Source organism: Tribolium madens, unplaced genomic scaffold (assembly GCF_015345945.1).
Source record: "Tribolium madens isolate multiple individuals breed KSU strain unplaced genomic scaffold, Tmad_KSU_1.1 Scaffold_11;HRSCAF=98;Tcas5.2_LG3b, whole genome shotgun sequence".
Classification (NCBI taxonomy): domain Eukaryota; kingdom Metazoa; phylum Arthropoda; class Insecta; order Coleoptera; family Tenebrionidae; genus Tribolium; species Tribolium madens.
This window is the reverse complement of record NW_025400975.1, coordinates 4,283,732-4,300,719: the sequence shown is the minus strand read 5'-3', so window position 1 is coordinate 4,300,719 and position 16,988 is coordinate 4,283,732. Positions and strand designations below refer to the sequence as shown.

The window sequence follows — 16,988 nt, the reverse complement described above, 5'->3', positions numbered from 1 at the left end:
ATGATTCTTAAATAGACCGACAAAATTTTATCACAGCTTCCTAAGGATAAATGGAGACAAACTGTACCCTTTTTACTTTTATACCTTTTAGGGGCAAAACCCCCTTGATCCGTGCCAGTTACGGCGTTTATGAATTGTTGCAATGATCAAGTACATTTTCATCACGTTAATACCATGGTTTCCACTACCTGTGCTAACACATCAGTGGCGTACGCTTTACTTCGAAAATAACTTTAATAAATTTTATTTGGAGAACGTTTAAACAAAGAATTTTTTAAATATTTTTTCCAGCATGTTCTCATTTGATGCTACCAAGGATAAAATTCTGTCGGTCTATTTAAGAATCACCCTGTATAATCCGAGCCTTAGTCATAAAAGTGATCACTTTTGTGATCATTTACATTTGTTTTATTCAACGAACTCTCCGAAATTAAAACTGGAGCTGTTTCTTATTATTTTTATTGATGTGTCTAAATTTGGAAAACTGGATTCATTAAGCAGCCGAAACTTGGCGCATTTGTTAAAATTTGTCCAAACTTTGACAGGAAAAACTAATTAAAACACGTGAAGAGTCGAAGCAAAAACTAAAAACGAAAGTTTTACTTAATGAAGAAAATTTTCGGTAGGACCGTCGACAAGAGAAAAGTTTAAAACGAATAAAAAAATTCTCCTAATCCGATTAACATTGCAGGTAGTTAATGTAGCTTTAGTAGCGTTGCATGATTAAATTAATGGATTAAAAACAGTAAAAGAGTGTGACGTTAATGAAAGCGCTTGCAAAACCGTAATCGCTGAAAAGTGCTTTTGTTTATTTCAGTGCTGAAATATTATTACAGATTCTGTATCTCGTGCCATTAAGGATAATCTTAAAATCGTATATCCAGCTAGAATGTGGCGAAATGTGATTGTGGCGAAATAGAAACTGTAAATAAGGAGGAACTTGGCTCGAGAAGAAGGAAAATCGGGAAGACCATGACCATAAAACCAACTGACAGTTATCTCCCTTCGATCTAACCTTTTAAAACAGGGGACACACGATTTAAAGTTGCGGTTTTTCCGACCGGAAATTGGTTTATTACACCGCTTTCAAATTTTTATTTGACTTCACTTACCTCTATTCATAAGCTGTGTTCCATTGTACCATGACACTGTGGGAATGGGTTTTCCGCCAGGTGCTTTACAAGTCAGTACCACATCATCACCCTCAATTTTTTCTTCCAGACTCAATGATTCGTTGACTTCTTTTCCGTTGTAGGTCAAAACAACATCAGAAGGTTTGACTGAAACAAACAAAGGTTGAGTTTAAAACTTTCAATAGCAATTAGCTAATTGTAGCTAACTTTTGCTTGTGAAAACTAAAACTTAACGTTTATATTTTATTTTGATGAGACAGTTTCAATATCAGTAATGTGAAGTAAAAAAATACTTGAAAGATTGATTGTGTCCCGGCGCCTCCACCAAAATTTTACTTAACACTTACAAGTTGTAAATCATTGGCAATTCAAAGCCAATCATAAATCTTAATGTTTGTCTATAATGAAGCTTAAAATCTAAAGTTCAGGCTTGTAAACCATATTATCGGCACGAAACAGGTGTTATCGAAGGCACAAAATTATAATGAAATTCGCCGAACGTGAGATATTACCCAGATAAATTTCTTATTATTTGAACATGTAACTTAATTGAGTCTTTTGTACCACAAACAAACACAATTTTGTTCGTCAAACCAACAAATTTTTGACCCAAGTAAAGAAAAAGAAAAAATTACATTAACATGGCAATATCTTGTTAGCAAAATTAAGCACAAAACGACGTCTTTTCAAATTTTATTTTCTGTATAAAAACAGATAGCTCGAGGCTCTCTCGTTTGAAATTTTTATTTTTTTATCGTTTCTTTTAGTTTATCACTCACAATGCCATACATTTTCAGTTGTGTCACTGAATAAAATTAACGCCTTTACGTCGACATTTTTAATTAAATCTTCTCTTCAATCTAAGGGTATGTGTATGAAAGTGGTGATCTTAAAAGACAGCAAAGCAGACTTGATGACTTCATTTCAGCGTTATGTGAAGGCGTTTGCGACCATTCCAATTATGCGCCCAGCAGGAATTCTAACGGGTGTTTATTTAAATTTGGCGTCATAGTTGGCAGTGTTGTAAACGGACCACAATTTTTAATATCCCCGGCGAAATGTGAAATGTCAGATTATTAATTCTCAATACAAAGGTTTGTTCACAATCAAACTTTTATGAATAGCTTTATCGCCAAATTTAAAAAATTACCTACCCGTTATATCATCTGAATTGTTGCTTCGGTTTTCATTAGTAGATATTATTTAAATTAGGAAATAAATTACTAAACGATTAGGAGCAAATCGGTCAGAAATTTGAAGAGATATTGGTGAAAAATTAAGTTATATAGTGTCTCAGCGAGTTGAAAAAGTTCATCAGTGACCTTTAAATGATGAAATTAAAAAAAAATTGTTGATAAGATACTAATCTAGTGCATCATCTAAAATTATTTTCAACCATACAGCATGTCCCAAAAATAAGTTACGATACAAACTTGTGTTTTTTTAAATGAAACACGGTATGTTTCTAGTCATTTTTGGAAGTAGCCTTTTAAAACAATGTTTTTACGCTAAACTTTTATTAGTCGATTTTGCTTAGTTTTAGAAATAAAACGTTTTTTTGACAAAAACATGCACTTTTTTAAAATTTATTACACAAAAACTAAGTCAGCTAGAACAAATTTTTTCTAACTCCTGCAAAAATGAAAGTCAGAATTTAAAGCTGTAGCAATTTTTTAGTGTTTTGCATTTGTAAAGATTAATAAATTAAGAAGTTTGCTAAAAGACAAATAACTTTAAAAATTTAAATGGAACACCCTATTTTTTATTTTTGCATCGAATAGATTGATAAATTGTCTATCTAAAAAAATAAAGTTGTAATGTTTAGAACTGATAAATGAAAAAATATTTAACAGTCAATATTAATTGTACCAACAATGCCTATCAATATCTGAGCATTGTTGACATAGTAATTCCACCACTGATCACTTATCCGTTGATTTATCCAGAGATTGTAAAAGTCGTTAAAATACTAAAATTCGAATTATTTTATTGTAAAAATAAAGAATAATAGATTCAGTTTAACACAAATGTTGCACTTTTGGGCTACTGAAACAATAGTAATTATTTTGTTTAATGTTTAACGTTAAATATCTTTTTAGTTATTAATTATAAACACCTAAAAATAAATAATATTAGAAAGACAATTTAATAATCTCTTAAATGCAAAAACAAGAAATAGGCTGATCCATTAAATTTTGTTAAATTATTGAACTTTTAACAAATGCTTTCATTTTTTTATCTTTGCAAATGCAACGCACTAAAAAAATGTTCCAACCTTATAGCTTGTAGCTTCTTCTTTGCAGTAGTAAATTTTTTTTCTAGATGTCTTAGTTTTGTGTATTAAATTTTTAAAAAGCATCTTTACGTTTTACTTAAAAACATTGTCATAAAAATCTGCATCCAAAAACGCTAAAAAACAAATGGTGTTTCATTTACAAAACACAAGTTTGTATTGTAACTTATTTTTGAGACACGGTGTATAGTTGAAAATAATTTTAGGCGATAGACTAGATTAGTATCTATAAATGTCGTATATAATTCTTTAAATTTTACCACAAGGTCACTCACTAATGGACTTTTTCAACTCGCTGGGACACCTTGTATATATAGAAAAATCATTGAAGCATATTCTAATATTTCTGAATAAATTTTGGTAGATAAACTATTGCAAAGTGGAAGACGTTTGCGGAAAGCTTCCTTTCCATTAAACTTTAATGAGTTTGTCGACGAATACCAATTTGGATATAAGCTTATTTTTATGGATCATCAATCTATTATGAAAGCCTTTTTTCTGTCATTCAGTGTAACGAGTAGCGTCTGAAAACCGGGCCCTGGCATTGGAGAGCTTTCGCTTGTCCAAACATGTTACCCAAATAATTAATAAATGATGGAAATGTTGTCCCTCCTGAGCAACTCTTATAAAAAAATAAATGTGGCGTTTGCAAATCTGTTTACTCTTTTTAATGAATCCCTATTGAAATTCGAAAATGGTTTTCCAGTATTTAGTTCGACGACGCAGTTGACATAACGTTTCGGGAAATTCAGAATTAACTGTCAAAAATAGATTCAGGTAACATCTAGATCCGTGTTTTCATATTCGTCGCATTCACAAAAGCATCAAACTGTAAATGGAAACTTTTTATACCTCCTGAAAGCAGGTCAACCGTTGTGAAATTTCGGACTAAATAAACCGAATTCCGGGCCCGCTTAACATGTGCTTTTGCAGCGATTGTCCTCGCAACTTAATGAAAGCTCCTCGAACAATGCAAAATGAACATTCAGATGACGAAATCAATCCCAACAGATCGGTTGCATTGTTTCGTCAATTATCGGTTAAAACAAAAAAGCGAGCCAAATTTATAGAGTAATATTAACTAGACTGGCGAAATACACTTTTATTGCCCAGTTAAAGAAATTCAAAGCAATTTTTTATATCCGCCATCGAAAAGCTCCGCCAGAATAATAAAATACAGCATGTCCTTGTATTGGCACTCTGCCAAACTAATCAGATCATCCACTTTGAGCCCCATTTGTTTGCAGTGTACTTTGTCGGCTAAGTGCGACAGGTTTTTGTTGACCGATGCTGCGTTCTGAAGAATGAGTGTGTGCAAAACATGACGAGGAAAGATATATTGAGAGAATAAGTAGCTCACGATGACCTGTCTTTTCCAAACATGTCGCTTGAGGCACTCAGAGATCTAGTGTTACCTTGCTACTGAACGCACTTTACGCTGGCTCTAGACTAAATCGCATCACAAACACGGGAACAAAATGAAATGTTTTTTATGTTATGACAGAGCCGGATCACGTACAAGGACCGTAAAAGTGAATAACGGGGCGTTTTTTCACCTGCTACTATAGACCTCCAAGATGAATAAACAACTACGGCTACCATAATAGTTGCAATAGGCCTAATTTTTTTGCTCTGATTTAGTTCTTTTTTTGATTATTTAGATGCGCAACATGAGTAGTAAACTCGCTTCAATTTATATTTTACTTGAACATTTTTTCTTTTCTATGAAAGGATAGAACCAAACGTTTTTTGCTTAATCTATTTATTTTTTGAAAAAATAGCCCAATCAAAATAAGGCGATCGGTGGAAAAAAATTCTAGAAAGTTGGAGTTTTTTTAAACGCTTTCTTTACACTTGGGTAAACATACAGAGTGCGCCAAAACTCGCGCACCCAGGGAAAAATGCCATATAAGGTAAGATACCAGGAACATGGAAAAAATGTTAAAAAAAATTATCTATAAAAATTTTGAAGTTATGAAGATTTAAAGTTTGCACTCTGACTCTATTTATTTCTGTTGGAAAAATAATTTTTCAAGTTTTTTTGGTATAGGCTATTAAAAGAGGAAACAAGGAAGCTGTATCCTAAATTGTAACTCTGTTCAATGTTATTTGTGGCTTTTATTGGCAAAATTTTTGTGCCCTTACTAAATAATTGTAAAAAAACATATACAAGATCATCAGTATCATTAAATAGACATAAAAAATGTCAAATGTCAAAAAATAAATGTCAAATTTTTTTGACAGATAGAATTTTTTAAACAATTACTTATGTTCCTGGTATCTTACTTACCTTACTTGAAAATTTTCTCTGGGGCGCGAGTTCTGGCGCACCATGTATATTAAAAGTCCCCGAGGGTGGGGAGCGAGCTTGAAAAAAGGGAGGGGTTAAAAGTGTTTTTTTTGTTTTTTTGCTTATATATCAGAAACGATTACTCCTATCAATTTTTACTTTCCTATCAAAATTAAAGCTTACAAAATTTTCTACAAAAATAATTCTTTGCATTTTTGTTGTAAGATTAAACGTAAGCGAGTTATAGGGCTGATAAAAAACATCAAAAAACTCAAACCAACTCGAAACTACAGAATCGATTTTTAAAGAAATAACGAAAACACGTTGCAAACCTTCACACGCGTTAAATGTAGATTTTCATAAAGTGTCGTCTTAGTGCACTTCTGCATCCTCAGCATTCTAAATTTCATGTTTCTAATTTTGTTTTTTTGCACCCTACTTTATTTCGTTAAAATTTGAAAAGTGCACTTCTACACCCTCTAAGGATCATATTTTTTTTTATTTAGCTTATGTTTCTTTATACCTTGTACATCGTATCATTCCTTAAAAACTAATTTTCGAAAAACCTGATTTTAATGCCCTTTTACACCTCTAAGAAATTTTATATTTATATCTTTGTTTAAACGCTTACACCTCAATTCACCCTCTTAGAGATTGATTTTCTCTTTCTTCCAAAATTTTTATTCATATCTACGTTTAAATGTTTACATCCGAGTCACCCTTCAAGCAACACAGCTTATTTGGGTAACGTTCTACACACACTATTTCCATATAAATACTTACCATATACTAATAAAATGTGTTTCAAAGATTTTTTAATGCAATTTTATGTGACTCCAAACTACAGAAGCCTACGATTAGTCCTACAACAAAAAAACATACGAACATTTTTGTAGGAAATTTCGATGCAAAAACAGACTTTTACAGAAAATTTTGTATAAATTACATAAACAATGAGTTCGTATTCATGGACTTTCGTGACTCCCCTCTCCTTTAATAAAGTACTGGACCCAGTAAATTCAATTTACTGTCAGTTTTTTCAAATCACAAGACTAATTCTGCAAATCAAGCATATTTTATTAAATAGTGTTTCTTGTCAGCCCTATAAACTTGCTTACGGTAAGTCCTACAACAAAAAGGCAAAAAACCATTTCTGTAAGAAATTTTGTGTAAGCTTTAATTTTGATAAGAAGGTAAAAACCGATAGGAGTCATCGTTTCCAAGATCTAAACAAAAAAGTAAAAAAAAACACGTTTAACCCCCTCCCCCACCTCGAGCTCGTCCCCCACCTTCGGGACTTTGATATAATAAAGCGTTTATCCACAATCACTCTATAAAGAAACTTTATTTCACACTTTAGATGCGTATCAAGTACCAGTTTATCCACTAGTGGAATAAAGTAACTTTATTCTACTGTTAGTGACCAGCGCACCGCGTAACAGCTTACTACGTTTAACCGAAAGCACATTTGGCGTGACGTTTAAATGTCAGTTTAATTTTTAATTAAATTTGCAATAATTTGGGCCTGTGATTGTGGATAAAACGTTATATTGCAGTCGTGTGTTAGTCGCATTTTATCCACTTAAGAAAATTAACCGCCCGAATTGACGTTCTCGCGGTTAAACATTTTTACGTGGATAAAACTCTACCTAACACACTCTTACAATAAGTAACTATAAATTATTAAAATTCCAACTTTTTAGGAATTTTTTCTACCGATTTGTCTAATTTGACTGGGCTACTAAAAAAAAACAATGTATGAATGAAACGAAACCATTGTGATGATAATTTGACGAGTTGAATTTGGAAATTTAGGTTCTTAATTGTTTGTTTCTGACCATTAAAGAGTTAAAAGTAGTGTAATTACCACCCAGAACCTTTTTCCTGTGATTATTCACAGCGGTATTATCTCTGCATTCTCCTCGACACAATTTCCCCCAACTAGCAAATTATATTTAGCGGATGTAGCTTCACCTAGATTACGTACACTTGAATCCGTATAATTTATTAAAAGCCGACTTGTTCCGTGTATTACCGAAAGCTTCGTCCTCGTCCATGTCCAGAGAATGTCGTTTCCGTGGTGTGAAATTAAATTCCAGTGCCAAGACGGTGCAGGTCCCGAAACCCAGCCGAAGGGGTGACGAAGACGACCGCTTACGGTTACTAACTTTAATTACGAAGGTGTCGCTAAATTCCTATACACAACCGCTTCACTCACCTGTCCGAAATTTACGCCACTAAAAGCACTATTAGGAGCTTTCTCTCGCAGAGACTCAAAAACTCGAGAGTAATTAATTACGGTGGCCGTCTGCTTGACATTCCAGAAACCAACATGTTAACAAGAAAAAATAAGCACACTAAATCTTGACTAGCAAGAATTTTTTTTTCTGAGAATTAGAGTGTTGCACAACAAAGTAATTCAATGTATTGTTCTAAACAAATTATATCAAGACAAATATTGCAATTACATGTGCTTGCTGTATCAAAGTGCTTTAAATGCACTTAAGTACTTGCTCGAAGTTTCAACCTAGACTCGTCTTGGATTTTAAACTACAATAATAAATTCACAACACTGTTAAGTACACCCCTACTAGTAAATCCCCTTAATTTGGTACAACAGAAGATGTCTTCATTTCCCTCCAACTTTTGATGCTGCTTTTATTAAAAGTTACCGGTGGAAATAAAACATTTTTTTTTATAATGGTTACCTTAACAGTGAAAATATCAATATATACATACTACAAAACTTTTTTTCTTTTCCAAAATTCTTTTGTATAGGACTCTTGAGTCTTAAACTGGATTTTAGATACGATGCGTCAATAGAGGGTCTCGTCACTGTTCGCGGCGGCGCGACATTACACACGCAATTTGTTAAAAACATCAAAACATAAAAAATGCAATAACACAAGGCGGCAAAAAAAAAGTCATGTCGAGACAACTTGACAAATTTTATATCATTTTGTTCGTCTCAGTGAGACAAATCAAATGTACTAAAAAAAAATCAAAAAGTCCACACACTTTGAACTAAATAATTTTTTTTCAAATTTAAATGATTTTAAAATACTTTAACTTTAAAAAATCATTACTCAATAACTATTAGGCCGATTTTCTTCACTTCAAATAAAGACCATTCTAAAGGGATCAACTTGCCCTTTAAAATGATATGCAATTTGAAATTGAATATTGGCACACTTTTCTTCGAACAGTGTTCGAAGAAGTTCGAAGTAAATCGAAATAACCTAAGAAAAACCCTACGAGTAATGTTTTTTTTTTTCGTCACCATCGTGTAGAGCACCTTTTTATTAGTAAGAATCCAATTTTTTAAAATAATATACCGAGTAGTTTTCAAGATATGATTTTTTGAAGTTAAAGTCTGCTATTCAGGTATTGCGCCATATAAGAGAAATGCATGTTAATCTCACTTAAAATTGCATTTTTATAAAAGTATTTGTTTTAAGACTCTTTTGCTTAAAAACGGTCAATTGCACCTTCTTTGTTCTAATTAGAATAAACAAAAACTGTTTGTTTACTTAAAACAAACGAAGAGTACCTGCGTACTAATTAAAGCAAATAAAGAGTTTTTTTGTTCTAAAAATGATCACTGATCATTGAGCAAAAAGGATCTAGAAATTTAAAGCAGTAGCTTTAAATATAAGAACAAATCTTTTTCAACTTAAATCACTTTCCATTCAGATTCCAACTTGTTCACTTTGTTCTAGCTTTCTGAACTTTTTTTTTGAAAATGTTCTCAGCAAATGTTTTTGAGAGCAAGTCCATCCCTTTAGAATGGTCTTTATTTGAAGGAAATCGGCCTAATAGTTATTGAGTAATGATTTTTTAAAGTTAAAGTATTTTAAATTCATTTAAATTAGAAAAAAATTATTTAGTTCAAAGTGTGTGGACTTTTTGAAATTTTTTTTAGAGCATTTGATTTGTCTCACTGAGACAAACAAAATGATATAAAATTTGTCAAGTTGTCATGTCACTTTTTTTTTGTCGCCCTGTGTAATTACACTTTGTTATCGAACTTGTATCGTTTTAGTTGCTTTTTATCTCATGACAAATTTATATGACCATTGATATCAAATTAAGAAAAGCAACTTAATTGGAACATCAAATTTTTTATTTAAGTGCTACGCACTCGAATAACTTTTCTTTACTTGTATAATAAAGTAGTATTTTTCTTCCGGTTTGCGACACCCTGTCGTCGAGATTTCCACCCCAAAGTGCATATCGAGCCGCCAGTCGCAATAAAATATGACTTTTATCAGTCGGTGTAATGTACCTCTGTCTTCTTATTCTTTGCCTTTTTTACAACATCGTAAAAATACACGTTGTAGATAAATCGGCTAGATAAGCGTCTCCGGCGTACCTGAAATTTAATTAAAATTTTCTTCGAGATATAAATTTTCGGTCTAAACGAGCTGCTCTAATTGTGCCGAATTATTTTTAAGCGTGAAAGTTTTGGCACGACTTTTGTTATAAAAGTTTCGCCAACTCAATAGATGGACTTCATTTCGAGTTTTAGTAGCGGCAATAAGAAATCAAATGGAAATGGTAAATTGTTGTTTCAAGCTATCGCCGATAATAAATCTTTAATCTAACTTGATCTCGGAAAAGCAAATTTACTTTAAAGTTATACCGCGATCCGTTCGAAGCCCCACGAATATTAGATTTATGGCACTCAATGCGCCTTCAGCCTCCCACATAAACCAAACTTATCTTAAAGAAATTGTTACGCCTCTCTAATAAGTTATTTTAACCGATTATCAAACCAGTTTTAAGGGGATTTCGACCAAAAAATTATTGTAAATTTTGGGGTTGGGGTAAGAGGACGCAAAACCAAGTAATGACATTAACCACCATTAATAAAACTACATAAACTAAGTTGTATTATTTACTTCTCTTTCAAACATAATTTGTAGAACAAAACAAAAAGGGAAACATTTCATATTTTGAAAAATTAAGATATTTTGTTAAATAATATACTAACAATTTCTATAAATGAAAAAGATCCACGTAGCACGAATTAAAATAAAATGGTTATAATAATAAAAATAACTTATTGCTTCACATTTACCAAAAGAATACTCTTATTATGCACAACCTGTAATATTTTAATATGTAATAAGACTAGAAACTGAAATTAAATTCTGTCGGATTCGCAAATGTTTTGTTAAAATTATCGGGGATTTCATCCCCGAGTAGAATTCAACGTAATAATTTTATCTAAATTTATATGGGGATTGCGGCTTTGCCGCTCGTCTCTTTCTACACTTCACATTATGTAATTTGCAAATTTTTTGTCTGACTTGGAAACTTACCTAACCTGAATTTTTAGATTTTCCTTAAATACATCTAAAAAATTTTTTTTGTATACGCTCCAAAAATGAGTCTTTTCCGGACTCAATAAAATGGTTATTTTGCGTACTCAGTCCCCAAAAACAGTTTTTGCGGACTAAAAAATTAAATTGGTTACTATGATATGGTAGCGAAATTTTTTTTAATAATAAGATATGTGAATTCGTGTTTTGGAAGCTTTAACAAAAAAATCTTGTATCCACCACGTACGCAAAAGGTTTTGGGTGACTCTTCTCATTAAAGATTCGGCTCCTACGTCGCCTCGCCATTAATTACGATTCTTCCCTTAAAACCTTATTTTGCGTACTTGATACATAAATAGCTATTTATACGTAGACGCATTTCCCTTTCGTATTTTCAAATCACTTTTATCAAAAAAAGTGCTAACCGGAACAGGAAATAAGCGCACCGGAAATAAGCGCACCGGAAATAAGCGCACAGAAAAAAGCGCACTAAGAAAAAAGCGCACAAGAAAAAAGGCTCACAAGAAAAAAAGCGCAGCATAAACTATTATTTATTTTTCATTTAGGTACGTTACAATTTTATCTTGGAATTTCAAATTGTGATATTTCATTCATGTTTAAAAACTCCATAAAAGCGGATATCCTACATTTTGAGTTCTACGTTTACGAATTTAATCGATTGAAGTGTTTACTTCTCTTCAGTTTCAAAGTCATATCTTGGATCTAGAGGCTTTTTAAAGCAAAATGCAAAAAAAAATTAATTCACAATGTTTTATAAAATTTGATGTAGAATTTACAAAGTAAATTTTAAACGTGCGTTTTTTTCCGGGTGCGCTTTTTTTCTTGTGCGTTTTTTTCAGTACATTTACTGTGCGCATCTTTCCTAGATTCTTCCCAAAAATTAGAAATTTGTCTCTTTTATCCCACGTAGAAAAATATTCTCTTTCACACAGTGAAAGCAGAAATTAAAAATATTGATACGTTTTTGAGTTATTTGGGAGCAAATTTAACATTGATTTTTCCTATACCTCCAAACGGTCGAGTTCCCCTTAAATCTCACAAAGAAAAATTACAAAAATGACACTTTTTCAGGTGACATACACAACATGTTCCAGCTGAGTTAGAAAGCAATATATTACAAGATTCTTCTTGAGTAGACGTATATGAAATTATGTGATCTTTTTACTGCAACATATTTTATTCTAAACTAAAAAACACTCTGACATCGTTTTTGTAAGTGAATCCTTATTAATAAAATTTTGAGTCATTTGTATTCCCCTTTAATCAAACTTTTTTATTTAAAATATTGTCGCTTTGGTGCGGGCTTAATCTCGAAACCGGAGCCAAGACAAGCCTATCGTGTGCGAAATTGAACAGAGCAAAACTCCATTTTCATACGTCGCCAAATTTAATTAAATAATCCCAATATATCAGCAGTGCCTATTAGACTTAAACTAACTTAAATGGATGTGTGCTTTTAAACGGATTAGTTCCATTTCATCATCTATTTCCAATTGAAACTTATCAAAAGTAGATGAGATAAGGTAAAGCGGCTCCATCTTCAGCACTCACGAAATTCATTAACGTCACCCACAACCTGATACGAAATTCGTCGAAATATGAAAGAGAATCTTGAAGTAAATGAGACCTTGGCCCTAGGCTCGCGCGCAATTAGGACAAAGTGAAGAATACTGGAAATCAAGGGAAACAACACGAGAATTTGCCGAGTGCTTGACCTCGTTAGGAGCGCCTTGAGAAATGCGATATTTCCTGTTTTCCACTTGGGATGTTTAGGGATCGATCACAGAAAATTATTAATAGCAAATTCGACACTTGTAATTTTTGTAAAAATTGTGTGATTGCAAAAAGCCGTCTCCATTTCGAATCCCTGAAATCCTGTTGTTTTTCAGCGCCGTATATTTTTCATTAGTCATTTTATATTTCTAACGCTCTGGTGATTTATGGATGTCTTTGGATCCGTCGTGCCGTTTTTCATCCCGTCTTTGCATAAATTTTTGTCACTTAAGCCACATAAGCGAATTTTATATAGTTCCATAAAAATATGGACCAAAAACTGTAATAAATTTTTTCGTGTAACTAATAGTGAATTGCTGATATAAAATGTTTTACGAGCGAGGCCATGCAAAAATTTATTGGACGCTTTAAGGACGACGTTAAATTTTAGAATAAGAATTGTACGGGCACACCAACGTTTTGTACTCCAAGTGGCGGCTCGTTAAATGAAAATTTATAGACGAACAACCCAGAACGAAATCTAATCAGTTCCTATCGTAAAAACCGATCTTGTAAAACTGAACAACTTCCATAACCCAACTTTGATGAAGAATTTCTCCTTTTTGACAATCCACATTATTATAGTCATTTATTCCAGTTTGTTAGCTTCATTGTTAATATACTCTTGTCACTAATAAACTATGCATCATTATCCGGTAGTTGAAGAGAACGCCAACGACGCTTTTCACGGTCGCTGAAATTTTATTGAAAGCATTCCACCCCCTGCATACGAGCACTTTAATTACACCGACTGCAATTGCAACCCTTGAAAGTATTATATGCACTTACTAAATCATAAAGTGGCAACTAAAATATTCTCCCGACTTTGTGACAATGTAGTAAAAACAAATACTACTATTTAAACTGAAGTAGTTACTACACTTATGAGTTGTATTTCACTTAACCATTTTCTCATTTTGTAAAACATTTTCTTTCACTTGTCATTCTTTTTTCCTTTAATTTTCTTGCCTAAGCGCACAATGACATAAATGGACTTAATGGAATTTGTTAATGCCCCGAGGGAGTTTTATCATTAACACAATTAATGTACGCCTAAAAATATTTTTTGTAATTGTGTACAGCAAACATTGTAAAAAGACTTGTACAGATTTTTTCTCCACGTTTTCTAATACAAAATTATTAGAATAAAAAATAGCATTGGAGTTTTGGGAATTTTTTCATGAGTTTTTGTTTGTACCATATATGTTTAGTTAAAAAAAGAAAAAATGTTTATTTTCTGTGCAATAAAATAAATTAGTTACATGTACGAAAAACATATCGGAATGTTTAAAGCCCAACGTTAGAAGAGCTTTTAATTTCCTGAAAGCCATAATAACGTTTTATTGCATTTTGGATTGCGTTTTGTTTCTCTCAAATAAAAATTTAGTATTTCCGACGAATTTGGTGTAAAAATCAAGATTGCCTATTTTGTATATTATAAAAAACTTTGGGTGTTTAGAAATAAGTTTATAGTCCCAAAATACAATAATAGTTACTTAATAAAATAATTTGTTAATGAAGACAATTAATAATCAATACTGTTTAAAGCATAAACGAGTGTTAGTGAGTGCCTTTAATAGTTGAGATTATTAATTACCCATTAACAAACTCTATTATTCCGGTAGCAAAATATAAAATTAACACCAAGTCAAGGCCAATTTAATTTTTTATAGCACTATTTTTGACTTCTTCAATTCAAATTAAATGCAAGAAAAACGGTAAAAATTCGGTAATACGGTGCAATTTATGTATACTCGTTGACTTAAAATAGGTAGGTAATGAATTGTAAAGCGTTTTTTAAGACTTAAAGCCCCACAAAATGGTGCATTAATAAAAAGAATATATTAATAACGTGGAAATGCTGCTAGCATTCGGGGCACCTTCTCAGAGTCCGCCTTATTAGCCGAAATTTTTGTTTTGTAATTTTTACTTATACATGTCTATTTTATTTATTAAATTATAACGTCCATAAATTCATCTTTTTTTTAGACAAAATCATTCATTAATATTGACATTAACAGTCAACAAAAGATGTAATTATTAATTATTACGATGTTCCTAATGAACATACTCTTTTTGTGTATAACTTTTATAATTTTAGTAGAATTCACGCATAGTATATTCAAACAATGACGCTAAAAAGTAAAAAAATAACCAATTTTGAATAAAATGATCGTATTTAAATTAGTAAAATATGTTTCGATAATTTTAGAAAAAAAAGTGGTTAATTACCTCTAAGGATGATAAAAATTTTACCTCTCTTAAACATGCTGCTAGATTTTATAGAAAAACTAGAATACCAACAGAAATTGTTAGTTTTAAAGCTTTTCTTACTGAATCGGAAAAAATTCTATGTATGACACTGGAGAAAAGTGTCTTTTCCTCTATCGTAACTTCCACCTGTAGGAGGACAAGATATACTTTCGTCCCTTGTAACACAAGTGACTATTACAAATAACTCAAAAAGTCTTGAATATTATTGGAGTAAGCACATTATAGTAAAGCAACTACACAAAGTTTTAAAACAGATTTGCACGAAATGGTAAATATTGAACAAAAAGTAATTATGCGCTTAGCAATTGATAAATTTGTGAAATCTCAAATAGATTGTGCAAAATAGTCAAAATATAAAGAGTTTGTTTCTTAAAAATTACCTAAAAGATTCAATTCAACAAATTCTAGAGTAATAACAGGTAGTTCACTTATTTTATTCCCATGGGAATAAAGTACCCAAATGAAAACAAAGCAATAATGCGTCAGCTTTTTCCTTGTTGGAATTGGATTAAAATTTTCATATTTCAAAGTCAAAATCAATAAATTTTAAAATAATTACACAATTTGCATAAAATTACAAAAACAACAAAAAACATAGCTGTTTTTTCCCTTTTCCAGATAAAAATGTAGTCCTAGATAATATTAAAAATTTCATTAGAATTCCCAAACGTGTCAGATAAATTCCCTGCACCAATCTTCGCGAGAAAGTGTACACCTTGCATATTCGCAAGATCATTCTAGAGAGGAAAGAGCGAGGATAGTGTGTCGTCTGCAATCAGGTTGTGTGAAGGGCTAATGCAATGCATATGTTGTTTTCCGGGATCCATTTATACCGCTAGAATGGAGCTTGTAGGGTTAAGTGCACAGTACAGTCGGCTCTAGCTTTAAGAACCAAGACCAGATTTTGTTATTTCACTGCGGTTCTCTAAAGCCTGAATATGGTTTGTGTTTTTTTAATCGATTCATTATTTTAATGTTTTCGAGTGCTTCAGCAGCACTTTTGTGTCCTTAAGCAATTACACTACAAGCCTCTTAATTGTTCTAATGGCAGGTGTGTTATCAAATCGCTATCGAATAATTTAGCATGTTTTAAGTGCATCTTCGCCTGCAACTCGACCAAATTTGCAATGGTAATTGCAAACAAACACACTATCTGCCAGAGTTAGCGATCTACGTCGTGATACACCCTAATTAGTAGCTAATGAGTGGTGTCTAAACTGGTCTAGTAGCATCGTCAGAGTTAACGATCAAAGGTTGTCTCCGCTATTGCATTTCCAATCGATCGAACATAATGTTATGCAATGGCATTTCCTTTTGGAAATTATGCCATAAATTATCAATACAATTTCGAGCGTTTATCTGCATGATGCGTGCAAATTCCATCGACCAATTACACCAAGTTGGAAAAGATTACAACAACCCTATTTGTACGTTGCTCTTATTTATTTAATTTGGATGAGGGGTGACGAGATCATGCCGGGAGAGCTGAAATTTTCCCTTGGTTCGTAGCCAATTAGTGGCATTCTACGATTCGGCACTTAACACGAGTTTTATTCATGAAAATTGAATTGAATAAGCAACTCTCTGCAAGAATTCTGCCATATGAGTTTCCGCGAATGTGACACAAACGAAGATAAATAACAAGTAAGATTAATTAACAAAAAATGTAAGCCACAATCACTGAGAATTAAGCAGTTTAGTTCATTTAGTGTGAGATTGTTTCCCCCATGAAGTGCATTAGAATGCAACGACGGCACCGACGCAGATTACACAGTTTCGTTTATTAAGTCCTTAAACAGCGATGTCGCATTTGTTCGGATAAAAACTTTCCTCGAGTTTATGCTGATGCGAGTTTCCTTCTCTCTCTCATATACCACTTT

At 32.3% G+C, this 16,988-nt stretch overlaps 1 protein-coding gene across 5 annotated transcripts in view; it reads right to left on the bottom strand.

Moving 5' to 3' along the window:
- LOC123016327 overlaps positions 1-16,988 on the bottom strand; it is a 193,403-nt gene that overhangs the window by 42,890 nt on the left and 133,525 nt on the right. For all 5 annotated transcript variants that reach the window (XR_006413436.1, XR_006413433.1, XR_006413437.1 and 2 more), the window contains exon 4: positions 1,113-1,280. Coding sequence is in view for 1 of the 5 variants with exons in the window: in XM_044416666.1 (XP_044272601.1) it covers positions 1,113-1,280 (168 nt within the window). In the remaining 4 variants the exon portion in view is untranslated. The remainder of the gene's footprint in view (positions 1-1,112; positions 1,281-16,988) is intronic.